Source organism: Anas acuta, chromosome 2, assembly GCF_963932015.1.
Source record: "Anas acuta chromosome 2, bAnaAcu1.1, whole genome shotgun sequence".
NCBI lineage: Eukaryota > Metazoa > Chordata > Aves > Anseriformes > Anatidae > Anas > Anas acuta.
This window is the reverse complement of record NC_088980.1, coordinates 46,199,875-46,221,572: the sequence shown is the minus strand read 5'-3', so window position 1 is coordinate 46,221,572 and position 21,698 is coordinate 46,199,875. Positions and strand designations below refer to the sequence as shown.

At 43.5% G+C, this 21,698-nt stretch overlaps 1 protein-coding gene across 5 annotated transcripts in view; it reads right to left on the bottom strand.

The window, feature by feature from the left end:
- The window catches only part of ZDHHC3 (zinc finger DHHC-type palmitoyltransferase 3), a 30,131-nt gene extending 8,443 nt beyond the window's left edge, over nucleotides 1-21,688 (bottom strand). The window contains exons 1-7 of one of the 5 annotated variants that reach the window (XM_068674591.1): nucleotides 21,487-21,688; nucleotides 20,765-20,819; nucleotides 11,394-11,723; nucleotides 8,609-8,733; nucleotides 5,419-5,515; nucleotides 3,490-3,571; nucleotides 1,553-1,683 (exon numbers count right to left, since the gene is read on the bottom strand). In XM_068674591.1, coding sequence (XP_068530692.1) covers nucleotides 1,553-1,683; nucleotides 3,490-3,571; nucleotides 5,419-5,515; nucleotides 8,609-8,733; nucleotides 11,394-11,699 — 741 coding nt within the window. In that variant the 5' untranslated portion in view covers nucleotides 11,700-11,723; nucleotides 20,765-20,819; nucleotides 21,487-21,688. Of the gene's footprint in view, nucleotides 1-1,552; nucleotides 1,684-3,489; nucleotides 3,572-5,418; nucleotides 5,516-8,608; nucleotides 8,734-11,393; nucleotides 11,724-13,424; nucleotides 13,567-20,764; nucleotides 20,820-21,486 lie in introns of all 5 variants that reach the window. The other 4 variants (XM_068674592.1, XM_068674590.1, XM_068674594.1 and 1 more) reach the window with 4 other exon arrangements.
- Between the last annotated feature and the right edge of the window lie 10 nt (nucleotides 21,689-21,698).

Here is a 21,698-nt window from a genome sequence, read left to right as displayed (position 1 = left end):
CCCGGAGGGACAGCGTACACAGGATGGGGAATGAGGTCTCCCAGTGGCTGGAAGAAGGTGAGAAAAGGCACAGCACAGCCCCATCTTGCAAATGTGAAATAAAACACTGAGAGAGACCACACCAGGAAGAATTTCACCTGGAAAAACTCCTCCACTCAGAACAGATTGTTTGCCAGACACAGCTAGCTCTACGCTAGCAAAATCAACAGTGTGAAGTATTGCAGAGAGCACAGAGGTTTCCAAAGAGCAAAATCCTTACTGGTAACTATTTAGGGGGGAAAAAACAAACAAAAAAAACAACCAAATAGTGAGTGCCCATCTTTCGTTTTTTGTTTGTGGCTTAAGTCCTCCAATACCTAAGAGTTTCCAGAATTTGATGGGAAGGGAAATAATTATTTGTGTACCTGACTATTGGAAGCAGCTTCTAAAAATTCCTGCCAGGTTTCAAAGCTGGAGAAATTCAGATGGTTTCACAGACAGCACTGCTAGTTTAAACACTTATTGATAAATGTAAGCTTGGCAGGATCTCATCGTTCCTTTATGACACTTTACTCCGTTCTGAGGGTCTCGCCAGCAGAAAGAATAGCTCCTCTGAACACGGAAAAGCCACGGTGTGACTATCAGCCTCTTGCAGAAGCCAGGCAGAAAAAACAAGCACTGTAAAAAAGACTCAGAAGCAATGGGCTCTTACACTGTACAATGCCAGCCACAGCTTTCCAGTGGCAGCAAAAATACCTGTTCTAGCTGCAACTGGCCACAGGCAAACAAGTGGAGGCTAGGGAAAACTAGATGAGGCAGGGGACTCTTGTCACTCTTTTAAAATCATCATTTCTCTTCAACCACTCATCAATTCCAGTCTCTTGGTCTGAGCTATCACGTATCTGAGCGTGCTTGGTGAACGCCAGCAGTATTCACGTGTGGGAATGTCACCAGGAGTCACCAGCTCCATCTTTACAGAAGCAGGCAAACGCAGTGATAGAGGAGGGACAGCAATGTTTGTGTGTCAGCTCTACAATGCTGTACTCAAATTGGGGTGACAGGGTGGTTTTGCAGCTGATTGTACCCACCACACTTCCAGGAATCTCTCCACCCCACCCCACCCTTTTTTATTCCTCCCCTGGCAAGGGTTTTTGAACTACTTAGCAAGCAGTTAAACCAGAACATTTTCCAGCACTTAAAGCTGCAAACAGTGACACCTGGGGACACACACCAAAATGTAAAAGGACACCAACCTGGTAGCGTTTCATGAAGGGAAAAACATTCTCAAACCCACATGAACAAGTATTCTGTACGGAATAAACCCGGTTTCCAATGCCTACCTTATCGGAGGTACTGTCAACACAAATCCCAGCCAACAAAAACACAGGTGTACACTACTTCTCACAGTGACTTTCAGATAGCACCACCTACCACTGTGCTCTTTGATTACATCAGAGTTTCTCCTCAGAGGGTACACATGAGCTCCCCGTGCAATGAGGTAAAACCCTGTAAAGCTTCACCATTTCTGCTAATGGTAAGAGAGAGGGTAAAGGGAAGTGCACAAGACACTCACCGTTTCGTCAGTGCAGATGGAGTGTACTTGGGTCCCAAACATAACTGAGGTGAAGATGAGAAATAGGAGAGCCTCGAAACACAAGAGGATGAGGAGAATCACCGTGGTTGGTGGAGAGAAGGAGCTGCATTCTGTGAAGACAAAACAATCGAGTTGGAAGGGGAGAGATCGGGTAACGTAGCAGCTGCAAAACACCTGCTACGCCACAAGTTTTCCATACTAAAAGTTGTCAAAATAAATTATATCATGACCATGCTCAAAAAGGTACAGAGGGAAGCTCAGACATTGCTGAGGATATGCAACAATGACATGATCACTCCTACAAGTTTAACAAAAAAGCAAAAACAAAACAAAAACAAAAGCAAAAACAACAACAAAAAAAAACCCTGTGACACTTCAGGAATGCAACTTTCTTTTCCAGTTCGGTGTTTTCCCACACTCTCTCCAGGAGTTCACTCTACTCCTGTACTCTTTCACCTGTAGCTTCATCTTCCAGGATTTTTTGTAATACCAAAATCCCATTAGAAATCTCAAGCTAGTTGTTGGGACACAAGGATGATTGTTTCAGCAGCACCAACATAAAAACAACATAGGCTTCCTTTTCTTACTTCTCTAAGTCATAACTTAAAAGACAAGGATATTTTTATCCAAGTTCTTATCTTTTCCTTACACTCTACCTATAGTACAACCTCATAACAAACTGAAGTGAGAGCTGAAAGAGTCTGAAAAGGAGCCTATAACTGAGGAAAAGAAGAGTGGAAAAGGGAGAAAGATGTTATAGATCAAAAACCCTAGTGTTTTGTTGAATGTTGTGTTGGAACATTCCTAGTCTGCTCTGAAATCAAAGAGTAAGCATCACCAAAAAAAAAAGTTTTTCCCATTGGAAGACGTTAAGCTTCAACAGATACTCAACAATCAAGAGCTAACACCGTCAGCATATATCCAAGGCAGCTGGAACAACAGATCCATCCACCTCTTGTATCTGCTCTGCTCTGCCACCTAAACCTGGAACAGGTGGAAAAGTGCTTCCCTCACAGATACATGCTTGGAGAAAGGGTACAAAGGAAACTCTCTTTTGATGGGTCCTTCCACTATGGTCAAATCCAGACATTCTCAAGAGTCATTTGGCAGCTCTTGGCCAAAGTTTTGACCTGCACAACAGCCCTATCAAATTTACCTTGTATAAGTAAACGTACCCATCCTCTGCAGTCCTATAAGCTAAAACCAGTCCTTATATTGAGCGACACAAATGAAATTCTAAGAAAAACAGAGCTAATGCCCTTCCAAAAAAATCTGCAAGCAGCACACAAATCTGCACCGACATCCTTTGGCACCTGGCTCTTTGACTCAGCATTACCTAGAGGATTTCCCATGACCACATTTTTTAAAAATGTATCTCAAACACTTATGTGAAAATTTACTCACTGGCTGCTCCAGAATGAGGGCTGGTAGTTTATTTTGGTTGTTGTTGGTATTTTTTTTGTGGAAAGGAATTGTTTGTTCTTGTGAGGGTGGATTTTTGGAACCGAGTTAACATGTTTTCCTGGCAGTCTTGCAAGAATGATTCACTTTACCCTTTTAAAAAGAGCATACACATTCTTCTTATCTTGCTTTGGCATTCAGCACATCAGTGCTGCATTCACGTAAACAGTAACTTACTGCACATACTGTCTAGGAGTCTTTACATCTCAGATTCTCCTCAGGCAGTATCAGCCTTAAGTTGAAAGAGGCCTTTTCAGGACAGAGATCCGAGCAGGTCAGAAAGAATTATGAAGTTCCAGGATTGATAATTAAAAAAGCAAAGATCGCATAGCAGGGCCTTGGTAGCATTCTTCTAAAATCAGCACAAAGGGGGTTGCCTTACGTGCAAACTGCATTATAAGGTCTTTTTCATAGGCAAGTGTGGTATTTTAATGAGATACTTTGTTAGTACTCACTTGTCCAGTCTTCTTCAAAGCAATACAAGAAGTGAAATCCCACCATAATCAGAGCATGCAGGGAGATCAGTGCTATATACATCTGAAAAGCAAAGGATGTAATACAGGCATCAGGCAAAGCTCAAAGAACAAAATGTTAAGTGTTCCAACCACTTCAGATAAAGTGGAGTGTTAAAGAGTTAAAATGACCCTAAAATAATAATTAAAAAAAAAATCAACAGCCCCCACCCCTTAAATCAAGCACCCTGCAGCTGGCAAATGCCAAGGCTACACAGAACTCATTCTGGCCCTGCTAACAGCTCTGAGTGCACATGAAGGAGAGTGTTTAATTCAAAGCCAGCTGGACACAAATCCCAGCCTCCTGCGCCTCAGTGTGGCCTCCACACTGCCTACTTGCCTCGTCTCCACTGAGTACAGCGCAACTTTCAGAGGTCAGCAACTCTGGCATGGAGGTATCGTGTTGTTGAAGCTTACGCCTGTGCTCTCAAGCCAGAGAGCACTGCAGTTTACCAGCGAAACAACAGCGAAGTTGTTTTAGCCACAATAAGCACATTATCTATTTCCCAGCATTAGCTAGAAAAAAAGAGTGTTTTTTAAAAAAAAATTATTTATTTAAATAAGTGTTTTTCTCTGAGGCCGACACTAGCATGGAAAATTTCTGTCACGCATTAACACTTTGTACTTAATCCATTTAAAAAAAAATCCTGTCACATCTTTGCAACAAAGTGCTTTAAAACTATTTGCAGTACTACACATACATGGTACAATTTTCCAAGACAGACTTAAAAAAAGGCTTTCCTGGACCTGCAGACTGACAACAGAGTCGTGAGATACTGGATGTGGAAGCAGGAAAAGCTGACAGTGTCTTTCCTTGGAAATTGAGGTGCTGCCACACTTTCACCTCCCCAGGTCTTAAAGTGAAGAAAATCAAAACCAAAAGAATAAACAAAAACAAAATTTGGTTTCTTTCTCAGCTACATTAATTGTTTAACACAGCCCACTTGAAAGCAACGTCAGTTTCAACAAAAACAGAAATCCTTTTGATGGGATTAAAGCATCCAGCTCGTTCCTCACAGTGAAACAAATCCTTGCTCAGGGGAAAGAATTCATTTTGTTCTGTAATCCACACCCCAACAAACCACAGTATAGAAAATAAGTTTTTCTACAATGAGTTTAAGAGCAAGGCTTTCATGTAACTGAAAATTTCTCCCTTTCTACTTGGTAATTTGCGAACATTCTTCCTCAAGCCTACAGATTTCTCCAAAGATGTATTAATAAAACAGGGCATCACTGAAACTCAGCCTCACCACGTTCGCACTACTCCCACGGGATATTTGCAGTTTGCTTTGATGAACAGACTTCAACCCTTCCATAAATATGGAGTATTAAAGTCTGCACTCCTGCTTTCTTACTCATTAAGCCACACTTATAGTACAAAAAGTCAAACACCTCCTTGGTTTTTAAATACGGAAATAAACTGCTCGCAAGCAGAAATTGGATAATCCTTTCCTACTCCTTGCTTAAGATGCGACACCAGCTGTTATTATATGATCCCACACAGTACTCATGCAGGTACAACATTTAGGTACCCTACATACGGACTAGGACCCTACCAGACACCGTGCAGTGTAAAAGGATGGCCCATGCCTCAAAGGGCTCAACATCACAACAAACTGCTTGAATTACGGAGCAGCATGCCAGTCAACTGACAACACAAACCTCACGAAACCCTGGCAAACGCTTCCTGTTCTGCCTTCTCCCGGTTGCTGAACTGTGTGTGTTCCCTAATTAGTAAAATACAAGTCTGCAGGAGTTCCCTGAACAGCTCTTCTGGAACAGGAAAGGAAGGAAAGGCAGCTTTTGGAGCTGCTTTGACACGCGGCATTTCGTTGCTGCACATTGGACAACCACCACTTGTGAAATACTTACTGTAAACAGTACAAAGTACTTCTGGTTATTCTCTCCTACACAGTTATTGACCCACGGGCAGTGATGGTCCATTTTCCGAATACACCTCTTGCAAACACTGAAAGAACAGAGATCCTTATTTATAGCACAGCTCGTTCCAGGAACACAAGATTTCACACACATTTTACGAACACACAGAAATGAAAGGAAAAGATCAGAAGTGAGATTTGAACCTCAATATATTTACTAGTCAGCACATTAATATTTCTGGTTTGTTCACTCGACTATGTCTGGTCAAAATCAACCATACCATACCAAATGAACACTGCAAAAAGTTAATGCCAAGACACATTATCAGTCGTTCTGACAAAATATGGTTAGACTTGGGCAGAAGGAAGAAATCTGTATTTTAGTCTAGTTTTAACCTCGTAAGCCTCTGAAAATTCCCACAGATTAAAATCTAACCCCCAAAAAACACACAACACATAGATATGAAAAGCAGTAATGAATAAAGATATTTTCTAGAATTGCTAATAACAGATTCAGGTTTATTTGCTATCACTGGCTTGTAGCAGGAACTTGTGAAAAACAAAATGAACACAAACATTACAAAGGGCTCCTGGCATCCAGAAAAGCCACACACCGGCACAAACCAGCCGTGGCAGTCGGTCAGGAAGACAGCACCACAATATACGTTCAAGGTAAAATCAGATGTTGAAGTACTTCATGAAACCACACTAATAAAAAAATCAAAATTCAAATTCTTGCCAGCGTGCACACTGTGGCTTGAAGTCAAATAATTAAAAGGCTATTACTTTGTCTGAACATCATTCTCCTGGTTAGTCAGTAACTGCTTCAACTCCCATAATAAAAGAAGTCTTTTTCTCTGCTGCTCCCTCATATGATAGGAGCCAAAAGGCAGTCTCCTGATACCACATTGCACAAACAAGCACAGAAATCAAATATGAAAAAAACAAAACAAAACAAAAAACGAAGCCCCAAACCAAACAAACAATAGGCCCAGAAAGGAAACAGCAATAGCAAGCCCAGAACAATTCTGGCACCTCTAACACAGAAAGAATTAAGGGCTGTGCTAATTTTTCCATTTTTCTCCTTAGAATTAGAAATAGTTGAACCTGAATAGAAACAATAAACAACACCCACAAACTGCAGAGAGCCTCAAATAAGAACATAAGCATGTCCTTATGAGCGTGTATGAATAAATAATGAAAAACCTCTCTCTCGGAGCAGCCTTGCGCTCGCCTGCGTTGCAGGAGGAGTAAATCCCCAAGGATGCTTGCCAGGCCTGAACAACAAACGAGTCCTGATGATAAAGGGAAGGCTGGCCAGGCAGGAGCAGCATCTCACCAGGCGGCCAGGCCAAGGGCTGCTTCTCCTCAGGCAGGCACAGGTACCTGGCTACCTGCTGGCCCCAGATGCGTTGGACAACAAGGAAAAGCCTCATTTTGTTAGAATAAGCATCCTGAAGTGATTTTTGACAAACACGTGAACTGAAATCAGCTGGTGTTGTAAAAACAAAGCGTTCTGCCTGATACAGGACAAGTATCAATTATTTGTTCTGGAAAATAAATAAATACAAAAGGGGAAAAAGGCAGGGGGAGAGAGGGAGGCAGGTGGTGTAAAGCAGGACGATGCCTCCCTGTAGTCTAATTTAGTCTGCATTTTTCTGCACGTGCATACACGCTTCCCTGGGGCTCTGCAGCAGGCTGGGTACCAACGCAATCCCTCCGGTTGCTCCTAGGCCCTAGCTCCCCTGAGGGCCAGCCTGAAGCAGCCAAACCAAGGAGCTCATGAAGCTAACGAAGGCTGAGAGGAGGCTTCCAAATGCTGGAAGGAGCTTCAAGCTTCAAGGTCCCTCAAGCAATACCTCCTGCTGATGCACCTGCACGACCTTGGCGTGTGAAAATCTCCCTACCCCACAGAAAATGTTTGACTGGAGATTCTCAGCAGCATCAGACCGGCTCGGTGGATCAGTTTCCCAAATCTTAGCGTCTATAAAATTAACTTAAAGTGCACAAAAAAAAAGGTCTGTGGAGACAAGGTTTTGTGTTCAGCCAGTCTTTTTTTTTTTTTTTCATTTGCCCATGCTGTGAGTCATCAGCAAGACAGCATTTTAGATGTGAAGTTTCATTCATAATTGAAGAACTGTCAGAGGGGATTTTACAGTAGCATTAATAAGTGATAGGCACGATCACGTTGCTCCTACTGAATAACCAGCTCCCGATTCGGATTAAAATAAAAAGCCAATAAAAACAAATTTGCAAACTAAAGCTCTGAGAAGAGATGTGAAAAACACAAACAGCTCGGCACCACGTACTCCCCTCCACACAAGACCCTTGCCTGAATTAGCAGTAACCACGTGTAAACCTCTTGCAGTATGCATTGGTTTTTGGGTAGATAAGGAAGGGATACCAGTGCAAACTCATTAACTACTTACTGGAAAGCAAGTTTGCTTGTTTTAAGAGCAGAAAAGTGTAGGAAGTAGGGTTTTTTTTGTTTGTTTTTGTTTTTTGCTTACTGTCTTTAGTACTAAAAAGCTCACTACCAGTTACTCTCTTCAGAGAAGTTTATCCTACCAGAAAAAGACAGGACGTGACAGATCAGTAGCCGTACTGATTTATCACAAAGCCAAGTCACAGGACTCAAAGAAAACGAGGAAAAAGGCACTCTTGAAAAAAAAAAAATATATACACACACACACACTTACCCAAACTTTAGTTTTAACTTAAATATCAATTCTAAATAGAAATTACAATTATGCAAATGGGTCTGTTAAAAAAAAAAAAAAAAAAAAGACAGAGACCTTACAAAGACATTACATTTTATGGCTTTCTCTGCATTTTGACATTTAAAGTCTCTTTTAAAGCCTTTTTTACATGATAGCCAGTATTGAGAACATTTACAGAGTGTCAATCACAGATCTGAAGCCAAGGTAGCCTTCATGTAAAGTGTTTCTCACTTTGCAAGAGGTGGCCCTAGCCTGCTGTACATCAAAAATTCCCAGAAAAGGCCTGAGACTTTTTTTTCAGAGAAGTTTAAATGTGTCTGGCACTACCAGCAGCAGAATTTGGATGCTAATCTTTCAATTTAACCACTCACACTCCAATAATAATTCAGATCCAGGCATGTTGTGTAATATTTAAGATCCAGCAGTACTTGATCAAAGAGCAAATCTCAGACCAGACTTTACCTGCAGTGATGTGCTCTGTCAGGTTTGATGCTACAACATTTTGGGCACTTGTAAACCACCTGTCCTGGCTTTAGCTGTAAACTCTCAATGAACTCCTTTGTTGCATTACCTTTGGGTACAGCACCCTGTGGAAAAAGAAAACAAAGCAGAAGATCAACCTGTGGACATTATGAGTGCTCAGAACAGTAGAAATGACTTAAAATTTTGGAAGGGGAGGGAAAGAGATAAAAACTTCTCTAATAACAGCAGAGTTTTAGGAAGAGCAAGAAAAAGAAATTAAAACAAAGTCCTAATGGATGGAACCAAATACTTAAACATCACTTAAAAAAAATTAATAAAAAAACATAAGCAGCACCAGTAAATCCTCACCTAAGGAATCAACCTTTTGTAATCCCATAGTAACCTTAAAATATTTAAGAATCCTTATCCCTCTCTTCACATCTATCAATGGATTTATCATCCCAGTGTTTCATATCACAAACTGGAGACATCAGATGCTTTAATTCCAGTAGATGCTGCTACTTCTGAAGTATCATTGCGTACATTAACAGCTGCTGATAGACATCTCATGTATTAATAGCTACGCTTCCATCGTGTATTTGTTATTCAAAGCAGGGATTAACTTTCAAACAGAGCACACTTTCTAAGAATCCTCCCCACAAATAAGACCAGATAAAACCTTATTTGTGCAAATGCCACATTAAAATCAATATCTTTAAACAAGTGACATATAATTGCTGCAGAAGCATGAACTTTCAAAAGTTTCCAAAAGGTTCAAGAGTTTCCACAGCCTTACTATGGCCATAAAATTTGCACAAAAGCAAAAAATATCACAAAATGTGCTGTATGAAGTCATTGCTGGTACACTGACACAATGCAGCTCTGTAGATCTAGGATTTTATACTGAGATAAACACAAGGATTTAACATTTTAACAGATTTCTGAAGGAATAGACTCTTTTTAACGCACATGTACAACCTCTCAACAGCAATAAACAGGAATACTAAAAGAACTGCACATTAAATCAGTATTGTAAAGTTCTCTTGAGCAGTCTTTGTATTTTTCCACTTAAACCTCTCAACAGACTGGCAAACTTAAACATTGCTGTGACCAATTTCTACAAAACGCTACCATTAATGTCCTCTTTTTAGTGCACAGCAAAACTCAAAACCCTAGGTATGCTTTTAGCAAGAACACACAGGAAGCAGTTCCTGAAAAGCACGACGCATGCTAACAGTTCTGAGGAATCCAGGTTTTAAATTAATTTATGATAAGAATTCCTATTTGTTTGCCTCAGCAGCGTTCTCTGCTCCATTCTGCTCCTGGATGTGCCCCTGCTTCTCCATTTCCTAGCAGCCTCCTCCACCCCAGACTTGCACCATCTGCCCTGTGGATGCCCTCCATCCCCTCTCTTCACGTTCCCTTTTCCATTTTGTCTAGCTGATTTCTTCATTAAAATCTCTACAAAGAACAAACCAAAATCCCACTGGCTCTCTCCATCCACACGCAAAAATCCCACCACACGCTGGTAATTAACATATATTTTCCAGATTTCTCTGCAGAGAGATTGTATCTGTTTCTCTGACACCACGCTTGCCCAGGCTGCTTTAGAATATAGCTTTTGTTTCGAGAGTTTCTGCTTAACTCTGCAAAACAACTCCAGAGACCTGAAGGTCCCCAAACATTAAAGCCACACAACATACAATAATTAGCAACAATGAGAACCCTGAGGACATAAACTATATCCTAAATTGCTACAGTCCTGTGATTGTCAGCCCAATGACCTGAAGCTTCAGTGCCTCAATTACTGCTCAAAGTTGTGTCCAGCAGCAGTAGCATGCAACACGTCAGCCTTTGCTTTACCATAAGCTGTCAAGCTACCCCTAATCAAGTCAATTTTGCAGTGCTGTGGCTTCTGGGAGCGCTGACAATTTGGAAATAAAGATTACACTCACATTTTAATGGCACCTAGCATGGTTTCAAGTGGGAAATTACGTTTGAACGTTTGAAATGAGTATTTTGTGTATCAGACACCCACTGCCATTCGTAACAGTAACAAGAAGAATCAGGAGGAAGGGGTCAAGAGGAGTCTAAGCTTGTATTTCCTTGTGATGACTACTGGGGAAGGAGCTTTGAACTGAATCTCCTGTCCAGAGGCTGATAAGCAAAATGAATACAAGCCATTCAGAATAAGCATCATGGAATTAAACTGTATCTCTAATAAGGCAGTGTCCTACAGACACATACAAGGGGCTGTTCAAATTCTTATGCTCCCTGCCTGCCCACGAACTTTCAACTCTTAGCATACTCACATAATATTTGTCTTAGCATGGTCCAATAAACTCCACTAAATCACCAGCATGAGAGGTGGCAGCGTGGCTTTTCAAAACACCACCACCCCTACTCCCCTCTGCTGGAGCAACACTTGACAAGGCAGACAACCAAAACCAGCTTTTCCTGCTTTGCTGTTTGTCAAGACCCAACAAGCCACAAACATGAGATTTGGCATCAGTGAGAAAGCAGTGTCAGAGAGAAACGCTCTCCTCCTCAGCGTGAAGAGAGGAGCTGCTCGCACGAGGGGAAGTCTAAAGCTGGGTCCTCGACTTTGCGCCTGACTTGAGTGGGCTGAGGAATTAGCACAGCACATCAGCAGCCTCACTCGGCAGGCTGACACACACAAGTTATTTAAATCTGCCGCTCACTCAGCAAACGAGTTACCCAACAGCTCTCGGATAAGAGAAACACTGCCTTTTTCTCTCCGAGACACACAGAGGGCTGTACTTACTGGATCTGTCAGCATAGCTCGAAAATGGGAAGCCAAAGCGAGGAAAGCCAAGGTGTTGAACAGCGTGCCATTGATGACACTATAAACGTAATCTCTCGATGGAACCAGCATGACAAGGAGGACTACGAAGTCGGCGTAGAACACCAGCATCCAGGTGACGACAGCACATGCAATACCACAGCCATCTCGAATAAACCACATTGTTCCCAGGGAAGCGCGGCTAGGAGGTGGAACGCACTTTTCTGGCTGTAGGTATTCAGGTTTCCTTTCAATATCTCTGAAGCGGTGGACTGGAGTAAGCATCATAGGCTATTATGTCCATACTTGCATCTGAAAGAGAACCAGAAACGGCGTTCAGTGCTTTGCAAGGCACGCAGCGATCTTCACAGGGATCATCTGAGAAATTCCAAATTGCTGAAAGCAAGTTGAAAAAAGCAAAAAAAAAGACAAATAAATCCAACAAGAAATAATGGATTTGGAAACCAGACTCTCGCGCTTATCAGAACACTTCTTACCCAGAAGACTCTCTAAGTGCTTTTAAGACTTGCTTAATTACACATTAAATCCACCAGCGGACCACCTCCACTCCCACAGAGGAAAGGCAACAAGTATTTTAATGAAGAGCACAGCAAGCAGGTGGGTGCTGACGGAGCAGCCACAGCTGGGGCTGAAGCAAGAACCGGCCACTGCCATGGGGAAAAAGAGCAAAGACCTGGCATAGCTGGCAGGGTCCCCTGCTGCTGGATCGGACCTGAGGAAGGGAAAGGAGCCTCGGGGTTCAAACTGCACAAACAAATCACTGAGGAGTTACAGTGGCTGGAACTAGTGAAGCAGCAGCCCGATGCTCTTCTCTCCTTTGGCTTTTTTTTGTCCCTCTTAAGCCTTCTGCTCTGCCATCTTTCCCCTGCCAGCCATGCTCCATCCCTCTGTGGCATTTATTTTGCCTCCCCGTTAACGTGGGCACTCACACGACACACCTGCAGCATCACCGTGTCCTCTCCATCTCTGCAGGCACCTTACCAACCCAGAGAGCAAGGTCCATCGTGGAAGCAGAAACCGTACTGCTCCAAGCACGCACAGCACTTGCTGTAGTTTCAGCCTAACTCCCACTGAACTGAAGCATTTGAGAAAAAAAAAAAAAAAAGGTGCTCATACAACTCTGGCAAGGGATCAGTCAGCCTGCGCTGGGAGCTTACACCACTCCAAATGTCAGCACACACCTGGGACGCTACGCCTTGAAAATGGCTCTTCACACACCCAGCGACTTCTTCCAAAAGACACTTCTTAAAAAAATATATATTTCCTCAATGCTCTGAACGCTCAGAAATGCCACGGTCTCTGCGCCAGGACCTTCTACAAAAATGGACACAACGATTTTGGTACCAAACACACTGAACCACGTATACCCGAACAGCCACCTCCTATTTTGACATGTAAGCGTTATTCTCATCTCTTTTCAAAAAACAGAGTGCATTTTTTTCCATTTTAATTCAGAGAAAGAGAGACAATGTTCACAGTTAGTTACGTTTTCTGCCAAAAAAGTTCACACTGAAGCTATTTTTGTGTTCGACTGTTCAAGAGAAATGAATGCTGTTGCCTAGACAAAATGGATAAATTTTAGAGGAAACATAGTGAGAAAATCACAAATGTATCCAGGACCTTAAACTTCTCTCAAAACATTTATGGCTAAATTCTCTCGAGTACAGGAGAAAGGCTCTACTTCACGTACCACCAACCTACAAGGAGATGTAGGTTGCCCCTACCTGGACAGCAGCAAGGCTGATAGCTGGCTTTTTAGCTCTTGTTTCAAGACAGGGAGTCTCTCACAGCCAGAAATTAAAGCTATTAATGAGCAGGATGAGTAATTAAACTCCAGCACAAAAAGTGATGAGGTTGTGTGTCTCAGTGCAAGTGGCAGAGAGGTGACTGGATACTTAATAGGAGCAGCTATTGCCACAGAGAGAGGCAAAACTCAGGAGTGCAGTTTCTAGCACGCAGCAGATGAACCAGGAGGGTTAGGAAAGCACACACCTGACCAGCAGGTGATAACCACAGTGTTTTCTTCCTGGCATAACCGGTATAAATAAGCTAGGAGAAACAGGTACTTTCTTCCATTTCCGCTTTTAACATTTAGTAGGCTGCCAAGTGAAATAATTCAGGATGTTTTATGGGTCTGAGAAAAAAGTCACACGGATTAATGTTAGAGCATACCAACTTTGTATTTGCATCTACATCATACAACAGAAAAATCAAGATAAAAACGTGCACGTGCGTCTCGTTTACTTTGGCAAGAAAAAAAAATCTCATTCACAAACCTCACATATCAAGTTGTAATTATTTGGTATTTCAACCACAGCTATAATTTAGCCTCATGACACCTGATACTTAGGGAGAGAAGCCGTATAATTTTCAGAAGCAGTGATTACCCATACAGTCTGCTGGCCTAAATTCAGTTAAACCTACACCTACTAGCAAATCCATACCTTTTCCCCAGATTTTCACTGTTTGTGTACGAATGCATGTATTTATACCTTTACAAAATACTTTATAAGTCTATAAAGGCTCAACCACCCCCAAACGTAACTGCTTAACCTTCAATGAGTTATTTAATCATCTTGTTAAAACTGTTATGCTGCTTTGCAGCTCAAAATAAATCTGATAAAAGGCTCATGCCTGACAATTATGTTCTAATTGATAGTAACATCACATTGCATTAGAAAGGAAAAATAGTGATTTAGATGTTCAGTTTTCAAACTAAAGTTTTAGACTTGACGCATCAGGTGGGACAATCCTGAACACAGACTTCAGGATTTTCTGCCTAGACCCTGTGAGGCTTTTTATTCCCCCTGAGTTTTTATTTTCCAAAGCAAAGGAGTGAAACAGCCACAAGAAAAGCAAACTCCAATCTAACAGAGGAATTAGTCTGACAAGTCACATTAAGGTCGGTGTTAGTAGAGACCGACTGAAAGATAGACAAGTGCATACTGATCAAAATTGCGGGTTTAGCCCCTTCAGCAGCCAAACAAAAATCCAGACCTCTTGCTAGTGCAGGAAGTGGTTTCACTCCAATGAAATTTTTCTCAGAAATATTACTGAGCTGAAGGAAAATAAAAACCTATTGCTGTGAAACTGCCCAAGGAGAACCTGGGAGGACCCCCGAGGCACCTTGGTCTGCAGCTGGGGCCCAGCTCCTGCGGAGCACTACGGGAGCGCGGGCAAGGCCTCAGTGCAGGCTGAGGCCTGGAGGACAGATGTGTTATTTAATGCTCTTGGTTAGTTAATACTGGCTTTAGAGTCATCATCAGGCGACAAAATGAAAAATCAGTGATTGCTACATAAACACCATTCATTATTTGATAAACACCTTCATGTTTCAGCGTACAGTATCTTAGAGTCAGGCCACAGGAGCACAGCGCCTCAGCTTCTCTTTTATATAGCCCGGCTAACTTTTTAAATTCCTTGTTCCTACATACATAAAGAAGGTTGTGGCAGGGGTAGCAGCTTGCCCTGATGAGTCTGCCCTCAAATCACCCCCCACACAGACTGAATTTACAACCCCCAGCTGCAGCATGTCAGCCGCTCCTGCTCCGCAGCAAACGCTACGTACACGGGGAAGGCGAAAAACTTAATCACAGTGTCAGGCTAGAGGAGAGGCCGGCAGGTAAGCGTGAGGTGTAATGACAGCAAACACATCCATTTAGCTTAAGGACGTGTCAGAGCAAAAGCCTTTTCTTGTTTTTTTAATCTGGGAGGCATTTAGCATTACAGGAATAATCAAAGGCATAAGTAATGTAGACATTAGAAAGGTAAACAAAATAAATTAAAACCCACTTCCTGCCAAATGAACGCTTACAATAGGCTATTACACCTTTTATAAATTAAGTAACTGTCTTTTGACCTAAGTCATGCCTAAAATCTATTTTTAATGGCCTGCGACTGCCGAATGACGTGTTAAGAATGAACTAATAAATGATGTGGGCCTTCACCCGATGGCTTTCTGAAGGCTACCTGACGTCCTGATCTTATAAAAAGTACACAAAAATGACACCATCATCGTCACCACGCTGATTTTCATGTAGTTACTCACACTGGAAAAGCCAAGCACATCCGTGTGATCTGTAAAACTGCAGTATTCCTACGTAGACATTGCAACCATTTCCTCCACTAGAACTCCATTAACATCCAACTTTGGGAAGAGGTTTCGTTTTGTCAGAATAATTAAGTGAATTTCAAGTTCTGCCTTTTTAATGAAAATAATCTTGAACAAGAGATAGACAGGTAAGGGGAAGACCCTGTGAGGGGTTCAGTTTGAAGGGATTTCAGCTTTTTGAGGGTGGGTCAGGTCAGGTCTTTTATTCACTTTAAAGAGGTACTTGGAACAGTTTCTGCAACACACAGAACCAGGGCTCACTGACAGCACTCTGAGAGCTGATAAACAACTCTGAAGTTAACTTTATTGTCATCAAAAGGAAGCAGACATACATTACCGGTCACATTATATTCATGACACAACTGAACTAGGTGATCTAGATACACTGGACATCCCCTTATATGAAACAAAAATTAAAACTATATATATATATACTTAAATATATATAAACCGTGAGACATCATTTTGAAGCTTATTTCAGTTTTCTGTACATAAAGCCACACTGATTAAAACATTACATATTTAATCTTTCTTTGCAACAGAAGTGGAAGTATGCTTTCTAACTAACAGGGTATTTACCTGTGCTTCTCCTACCACGCTTTCACGTAGCCCGGGTCTAACAACAAGCCTGTCAAAACTTGCCAAAGCAAGTTGTAGCAGGAATAATAAGGAAATACCAATATTCTGTCTATTCTTTCCTAATGGTTTCTGCAAGACCTGAAAGGCTTTATCTGATCAACGGGAGTGGAATGAGAATGCTGAGAATTTCTGGCAGTCTCCTGCTGATTCATCCAGATATCCATCGGCCTGGCAGCTTTCAGCCTCTGGTATACAAAACCCTGAAGGATCAATGGGACTTTTCTAACAGGTCCGTGAATGGCAACTGGAAAAAGCAGGCTTACATTTGTTATAGAAAGCTGTACTTCCACTGGACTATTTTAACTGTAGTTTAAAAAAGAAGTGGAAAAAAAAAAGATTAAAAACTGTTTCTCTCTGGTTAAAATCACAAAAGCATTAGGGAAGGATCAGGCACTGGGATCTTAACACCGCACTGCCAAGACACCTGAGCACTGGGATCAAAATGTCACAGTGCAGTCAGTTCTGCTAGCCCTACTCCAGCCACCCCAGAAGCAGGGTAACAGGATTGTGCCTGCTGCAGAAAAGTTTTCATTTTTCTTCTGGAAGTTCAGGCACATTGAGAGGTACCGTTTCAGCCTAGGCACTACATTAGCACCTACCCTCGCATTCACAAACATCTCAGATTCACCTGAAACCTCTGGCTATTCAACTTGTGTGATTTCAACACAGTTTCAGTTCTCACACTGAAGAAAAATGGCCTAAAGAGATCAGAACATCAATTATACTGAAACCACTAAAAATAATCTTAAAACGTGACAAAAAAAAAAAAAAAAAGTATTTTTTGAGGCTAAATGCATAGACTTGCATTACCTGTCTTAGGAAGAGGGAGGGAGAGCACACAAAACCACACAGTACTCCAGTACAACATTTTTATACACATGAATGGAGTGAGTGGCTGTATTACAAAGCTGTATTATAGACAGTTTAGAAAAATTGTTTACAATGTTCTTTCACTATTTTCAAGAAGAATCTAGTTTTTATTATTATTATGAAGGGTCCATGCATTACCAATAGCTTAGCAAAAATGGATCACTAAAAACACAATTAAAGAGGTGAGGGATGTTTTGTTTTGTTTTTATTTGAAGTATCTTATTAGAGGAAAGATTTAATTGAAGGTGTGTATTCCTGAAGAATATGTATGAATGGAAATATGAATATGTAGAGGGAACTTTTCCCTAAGGAGAGCAGGGAGAGTGGAAATTACCTCAAAGACATCTGTCAGATCTAGAAACTCCATCCTCAGGGCTGATACTGACAGGCTTGAAAGAGGTAGCCTCTTAAGGCACAAACCCCCGGTCCTCTCACTGACATCGCTGTAAACAAGAAGCAACCTCTGCAGTGTCAGTGGAAGTACATTAGTATAACTGCAAGGAAAATAAGCCATGTTTTTGAAATTAATAAAAGCATGTTTGTGATACATGGTTTCTCTGGACAGATGGTAACAGTTTCCTGGTTAATGCCTGTATCATTTGTTTAGCCAACAGATATACGTTATGTTAAGTAAAATATAATGCAGTAAAGACTCACCTAAGAGTCTTGAGGTATTTGGTAAATGATTCCACCCCCACCTGCAAGGCCTGAGCAAAGAAGAGACGTGACAAAGTTACTGTCCAAGGTACACGGACACTGAACCACTGTAGATGGGTGACAAAACAGGGGCAACAAGAAGGACCGGGACACGAGTCACAAGGGCAGTAAAGAATAAAGTCAGGCTTGGATCTGATTTGGTCTTATCCCAACTTCAGTGATCTCCACGAGCAGTTGGCCAGAGCGCTGCAGAGATGTCAGCCACTTCCTGAAGCTGTGACTGAGTAAGAACCACCACAGCACAGCAATCACAACTTTCTCACTATCAGAGCTGCAAGGGCCATTGAGAAATTCTGTCGCTTCCACCTCGCAGTTTCCTGACAGGCTAAATACATGCGAGCCACTAATTATGTAAAAAGAGAAATGTTAAACCTCAACCTGTAAACGCAAGCCATCCTTGTGGCCTCGTCACCTACCTGGAATGAGGACCAGAAGGGCAGAGCAACCTTGCAGAAAGGACTGCACTGGGAAACAGAAAGTGACCGGGGATGTCACGCTTTCCCCCGGCGCTGCAGTTATTGTGAACAGACAGCCTCATGAGATATGAGACAGGAGAAGCTGTCCTGGCCTCCTAGACAGCTTTCCAATTTGGATGCTGACTCAGGACTTAAAACAGCGAGCCATTGTTTTAAAGGAATTTAATCCACTGGATTAAGGGAATTTCAACTCTCAATTTGTCCTGTGTAAACCTTTTGAAAAAAAGGGAAAGAAGAAATTAAAGGAGGATGTTTTGCTTAGACACTAAAAATAATACCAGTTGTATATGTTAACAACTACGCTGCTTCTGTGGCATAAAAAATGTATTTTCCTGAGAAGCAGAACAGGTTTTTTTTTTGGTTTGGTTTTTGTTTGTTTATTTGTTTTACACCTTGCTCAAAATAAGAAGCTGGCAGAACTATCCCAGTCTAAAGAATATTCTGAGTATTAACTTTCAAGGCAGGAGGATCCCCTTAGCTACCAGACATACCTTTTCACTTGGTCTGACTCGGGATTTGGCTCTTGCCTGCCTCTGCTATACGGCCTCCCCACCTCTCCCAAAATCACAAGCAATTGCTCTGTCTCTCCTACCTTATAGCCCCACTTGTAGTCTACGCTTCTTCCTACCACATCAGAGAGTTTCACAGATAAAGGCATGAGAGCTTTAAGGCGTTTAGATTTTAAATCTAAGTCCTACACCTAAGCAGCCACCTAAACCAAATACAGAAAGACACAGGGCACACATTAAAATAGCGCGTTAATGAAACAGTGACAAAAAACATCATCTCTACCCCAAAGCAAAAAATCACGACTATCACGATCCAACTCTATGACGTTAAGAAAGCCTAGGAAAAAGTTATGGTGCTGCTTCAGGGAACTGGAAAAACCTGCAGGGTCAGAGACTGCCCTACGTTAAAGTTTTTAAAACATAGCAAAGAACTTCTCGATTGGCAACCAGTATTTGTTTTGCTCCCTACTGCGCCAGCAAGCACGAGTGATCTCTCTTTGCACAAAAAATAGATTTCTGTGGGTAAACATTAATTTTGTTATCCTTTGAAATACTGGGACCTGGAGACCAGGCTAACTGCAATACAGGACGTGTTGTCTGTCCATCCTACACTGTACTGGACATCAGTGATTGAAGCAGTCATGGCCAAGAGAAAAGTTGTGTATCACATCCCCATCCCCATGCTGCCTTTCCACTAGGGTGGTGAATGGGACCCTAACTCTCATTTTTATTTGTAAATTATTATTAAATAGCGTAGTGCTTCACATCACCCGTTTGCACTCTTACTGCTTCCACCTGAGCCCATCCGCCGTGACTTCTGAGAGCTGCGCCACGTTTCGGACTGGTCCCTGCGTTACACCAAACCTTGCAGCTGCACCTCCCAAACTCCCCATCCAGCACCAGCCTCGCAGCAAAAACATCAACAAGGGCCGTGCGCTTCCTCCCATTCATCACCCTCCCCTTTCCCACGGGGCATTAACGCTCAGTTTTCCGTGTCCTTCCTTGCCACTGAGGCACACGGGACAGCAAGTCCCAACATTTTTCTGCCTGACCCCTGCTGCTGCAGCAGGGCCTCCCAGCTCCAGGCCAAAGGAGGTCACCTGCCCGTGCTGCTCTGCAGTAGGAGCCAGGGCACGGCTACCCCGTCCCGTAACACCTCACACCTACCAGCTGAGACCAGGCCTTTGGCACCCACAGCCCGCAGAGGCGAGCTGGCTCTCCCTTTTGGGCTCCCTCTCAAAAGGAGGATGTGCAACGAGCTACTGGCAGACTTGCTGCACTGCAGCTCCAGTCCAGTTGCAGCTCTCTTTTTTTTTTTTTCTTCTTGCCAGGAAACATGCAGCTCTCGTAGGGAAAGCTTTAACTTGTCATTTTCTCCACAGCAACTTCAAGTTTCAGTTAAATATGATGTCCTGAGTACCACCATTCATACCTGGTTTGCTTCAGCCAGCTAAGCACAGGGCAGGGAAAATAAAAAGCGACAACAAGCTTCCATAACCCCGTCACATACTACATTACCCTCTGCCTTCTTTCACAAAGCAGAAAAGCCGTGTTCCACAGTATCACCCCAAGGAAAAGGTCATGTTTACGCTGCAGAGAGACCAGAGCCAGCCATAAGCTCACTCAGTTCACATCTGCAGCAACTAGCTGAGCTACGGCCAAGCCATTTTCAGACCCTATCAGCCTGGGTGCCCATCACCAACACTGTGGTCGCCTCTACAGGAGGCATGTCCCATTACCACAGAATCACAGAATCGCCCTCACAGCATGGCTGTGCAAGCACGTTTCCCCAAAATAAAGCAACGCATGGCTTTAAACTTCATCGCCCATGTGGCACCGCTAGCTCCTGTTCCATTTGGGAGATGCAGAAACCCTAAGAAAGCAAACTCACGCCAGGTAAGCAGCAGGGACTCACCAGAGCAGGGTTACCGCTGCCTGGGCTACACGCATGCTGCTTTACACTGTCACCTGTCCCCTTGGAAGGGGTGCTCCCAAAAGACACGTAACTACCTGGGCACAGTGGGCATGCATCTGCTGAGGAATCAGGCGTTCATCTTCTTACAGCCTGCGGGGTTAAATCATGTTTTGTCACTTTTGTCTGCTACTAAAAGCCAATTTCAAAGAGAAATTCATACCCTGTCTGCAACTACGCTTCTGAAAATGGGGACAGAAACACAACGACACCCCGTTTGTGTTGGGGGTGCAGAAGTACCCCCAGTTTTTAGGCAGACCTCACCTTTTCCCTGCCACAAACCCGTACCTGCACAGAGCCCCTGGGTCGCACCCCCTGAATCTCCAGGAGTCGGGCACAACTTACTACCACAGGCAGCTCCCATTGGCATGACAAACACTCTTGCGTCAGAGCAGACAGCACCGTAGCCGTGGCGTTTGAAGGACGGGATCTTCACCACACGTCGGGCTGCGATTTTTAGGGCCGGGGAACCCACGCGTGGCCCCACTTACCATGGCAATGTCTGCGGTGCTTTCACAGGGCGAGCCGAGCGCGGTGCTCTCACAGCAAACCCTTGCCATCTCCCACAGCAGGCATCCGAGGCGCTCAGCCTTTTCCCTGCGGATCCTTCCCACCCTAACCACCCTGTGGGATCGGGGCAGGGTGCTTCCCCACCACCCCACACCCCAGCAACGGGGGCACCCCCCTTCCCCACCACCCTGCCCGGCCACAAGACGCAGCTCCCTCTCACCCCACCACCACCACCACCACCAGCACCTACCCGCAGGCCGCCGAGCCGCCTCCGGCCGCCAGCGGCCCCGTTTGCCGTCCCGGTGCCGGTCCCGGTGCGGGTCCCGGTGCGGGCGAGCCCCGCACACGCGGCGCCCCCCCCCCGGCCCCGTCCCTGTCCCCGTCCCCGTCCCCGTCCCCCTCCCGCGGCTGTCGGCGGGGCGGCGCCGGGAGCCACCAGGAAGCGAGCGGCGGCCCCAGCCC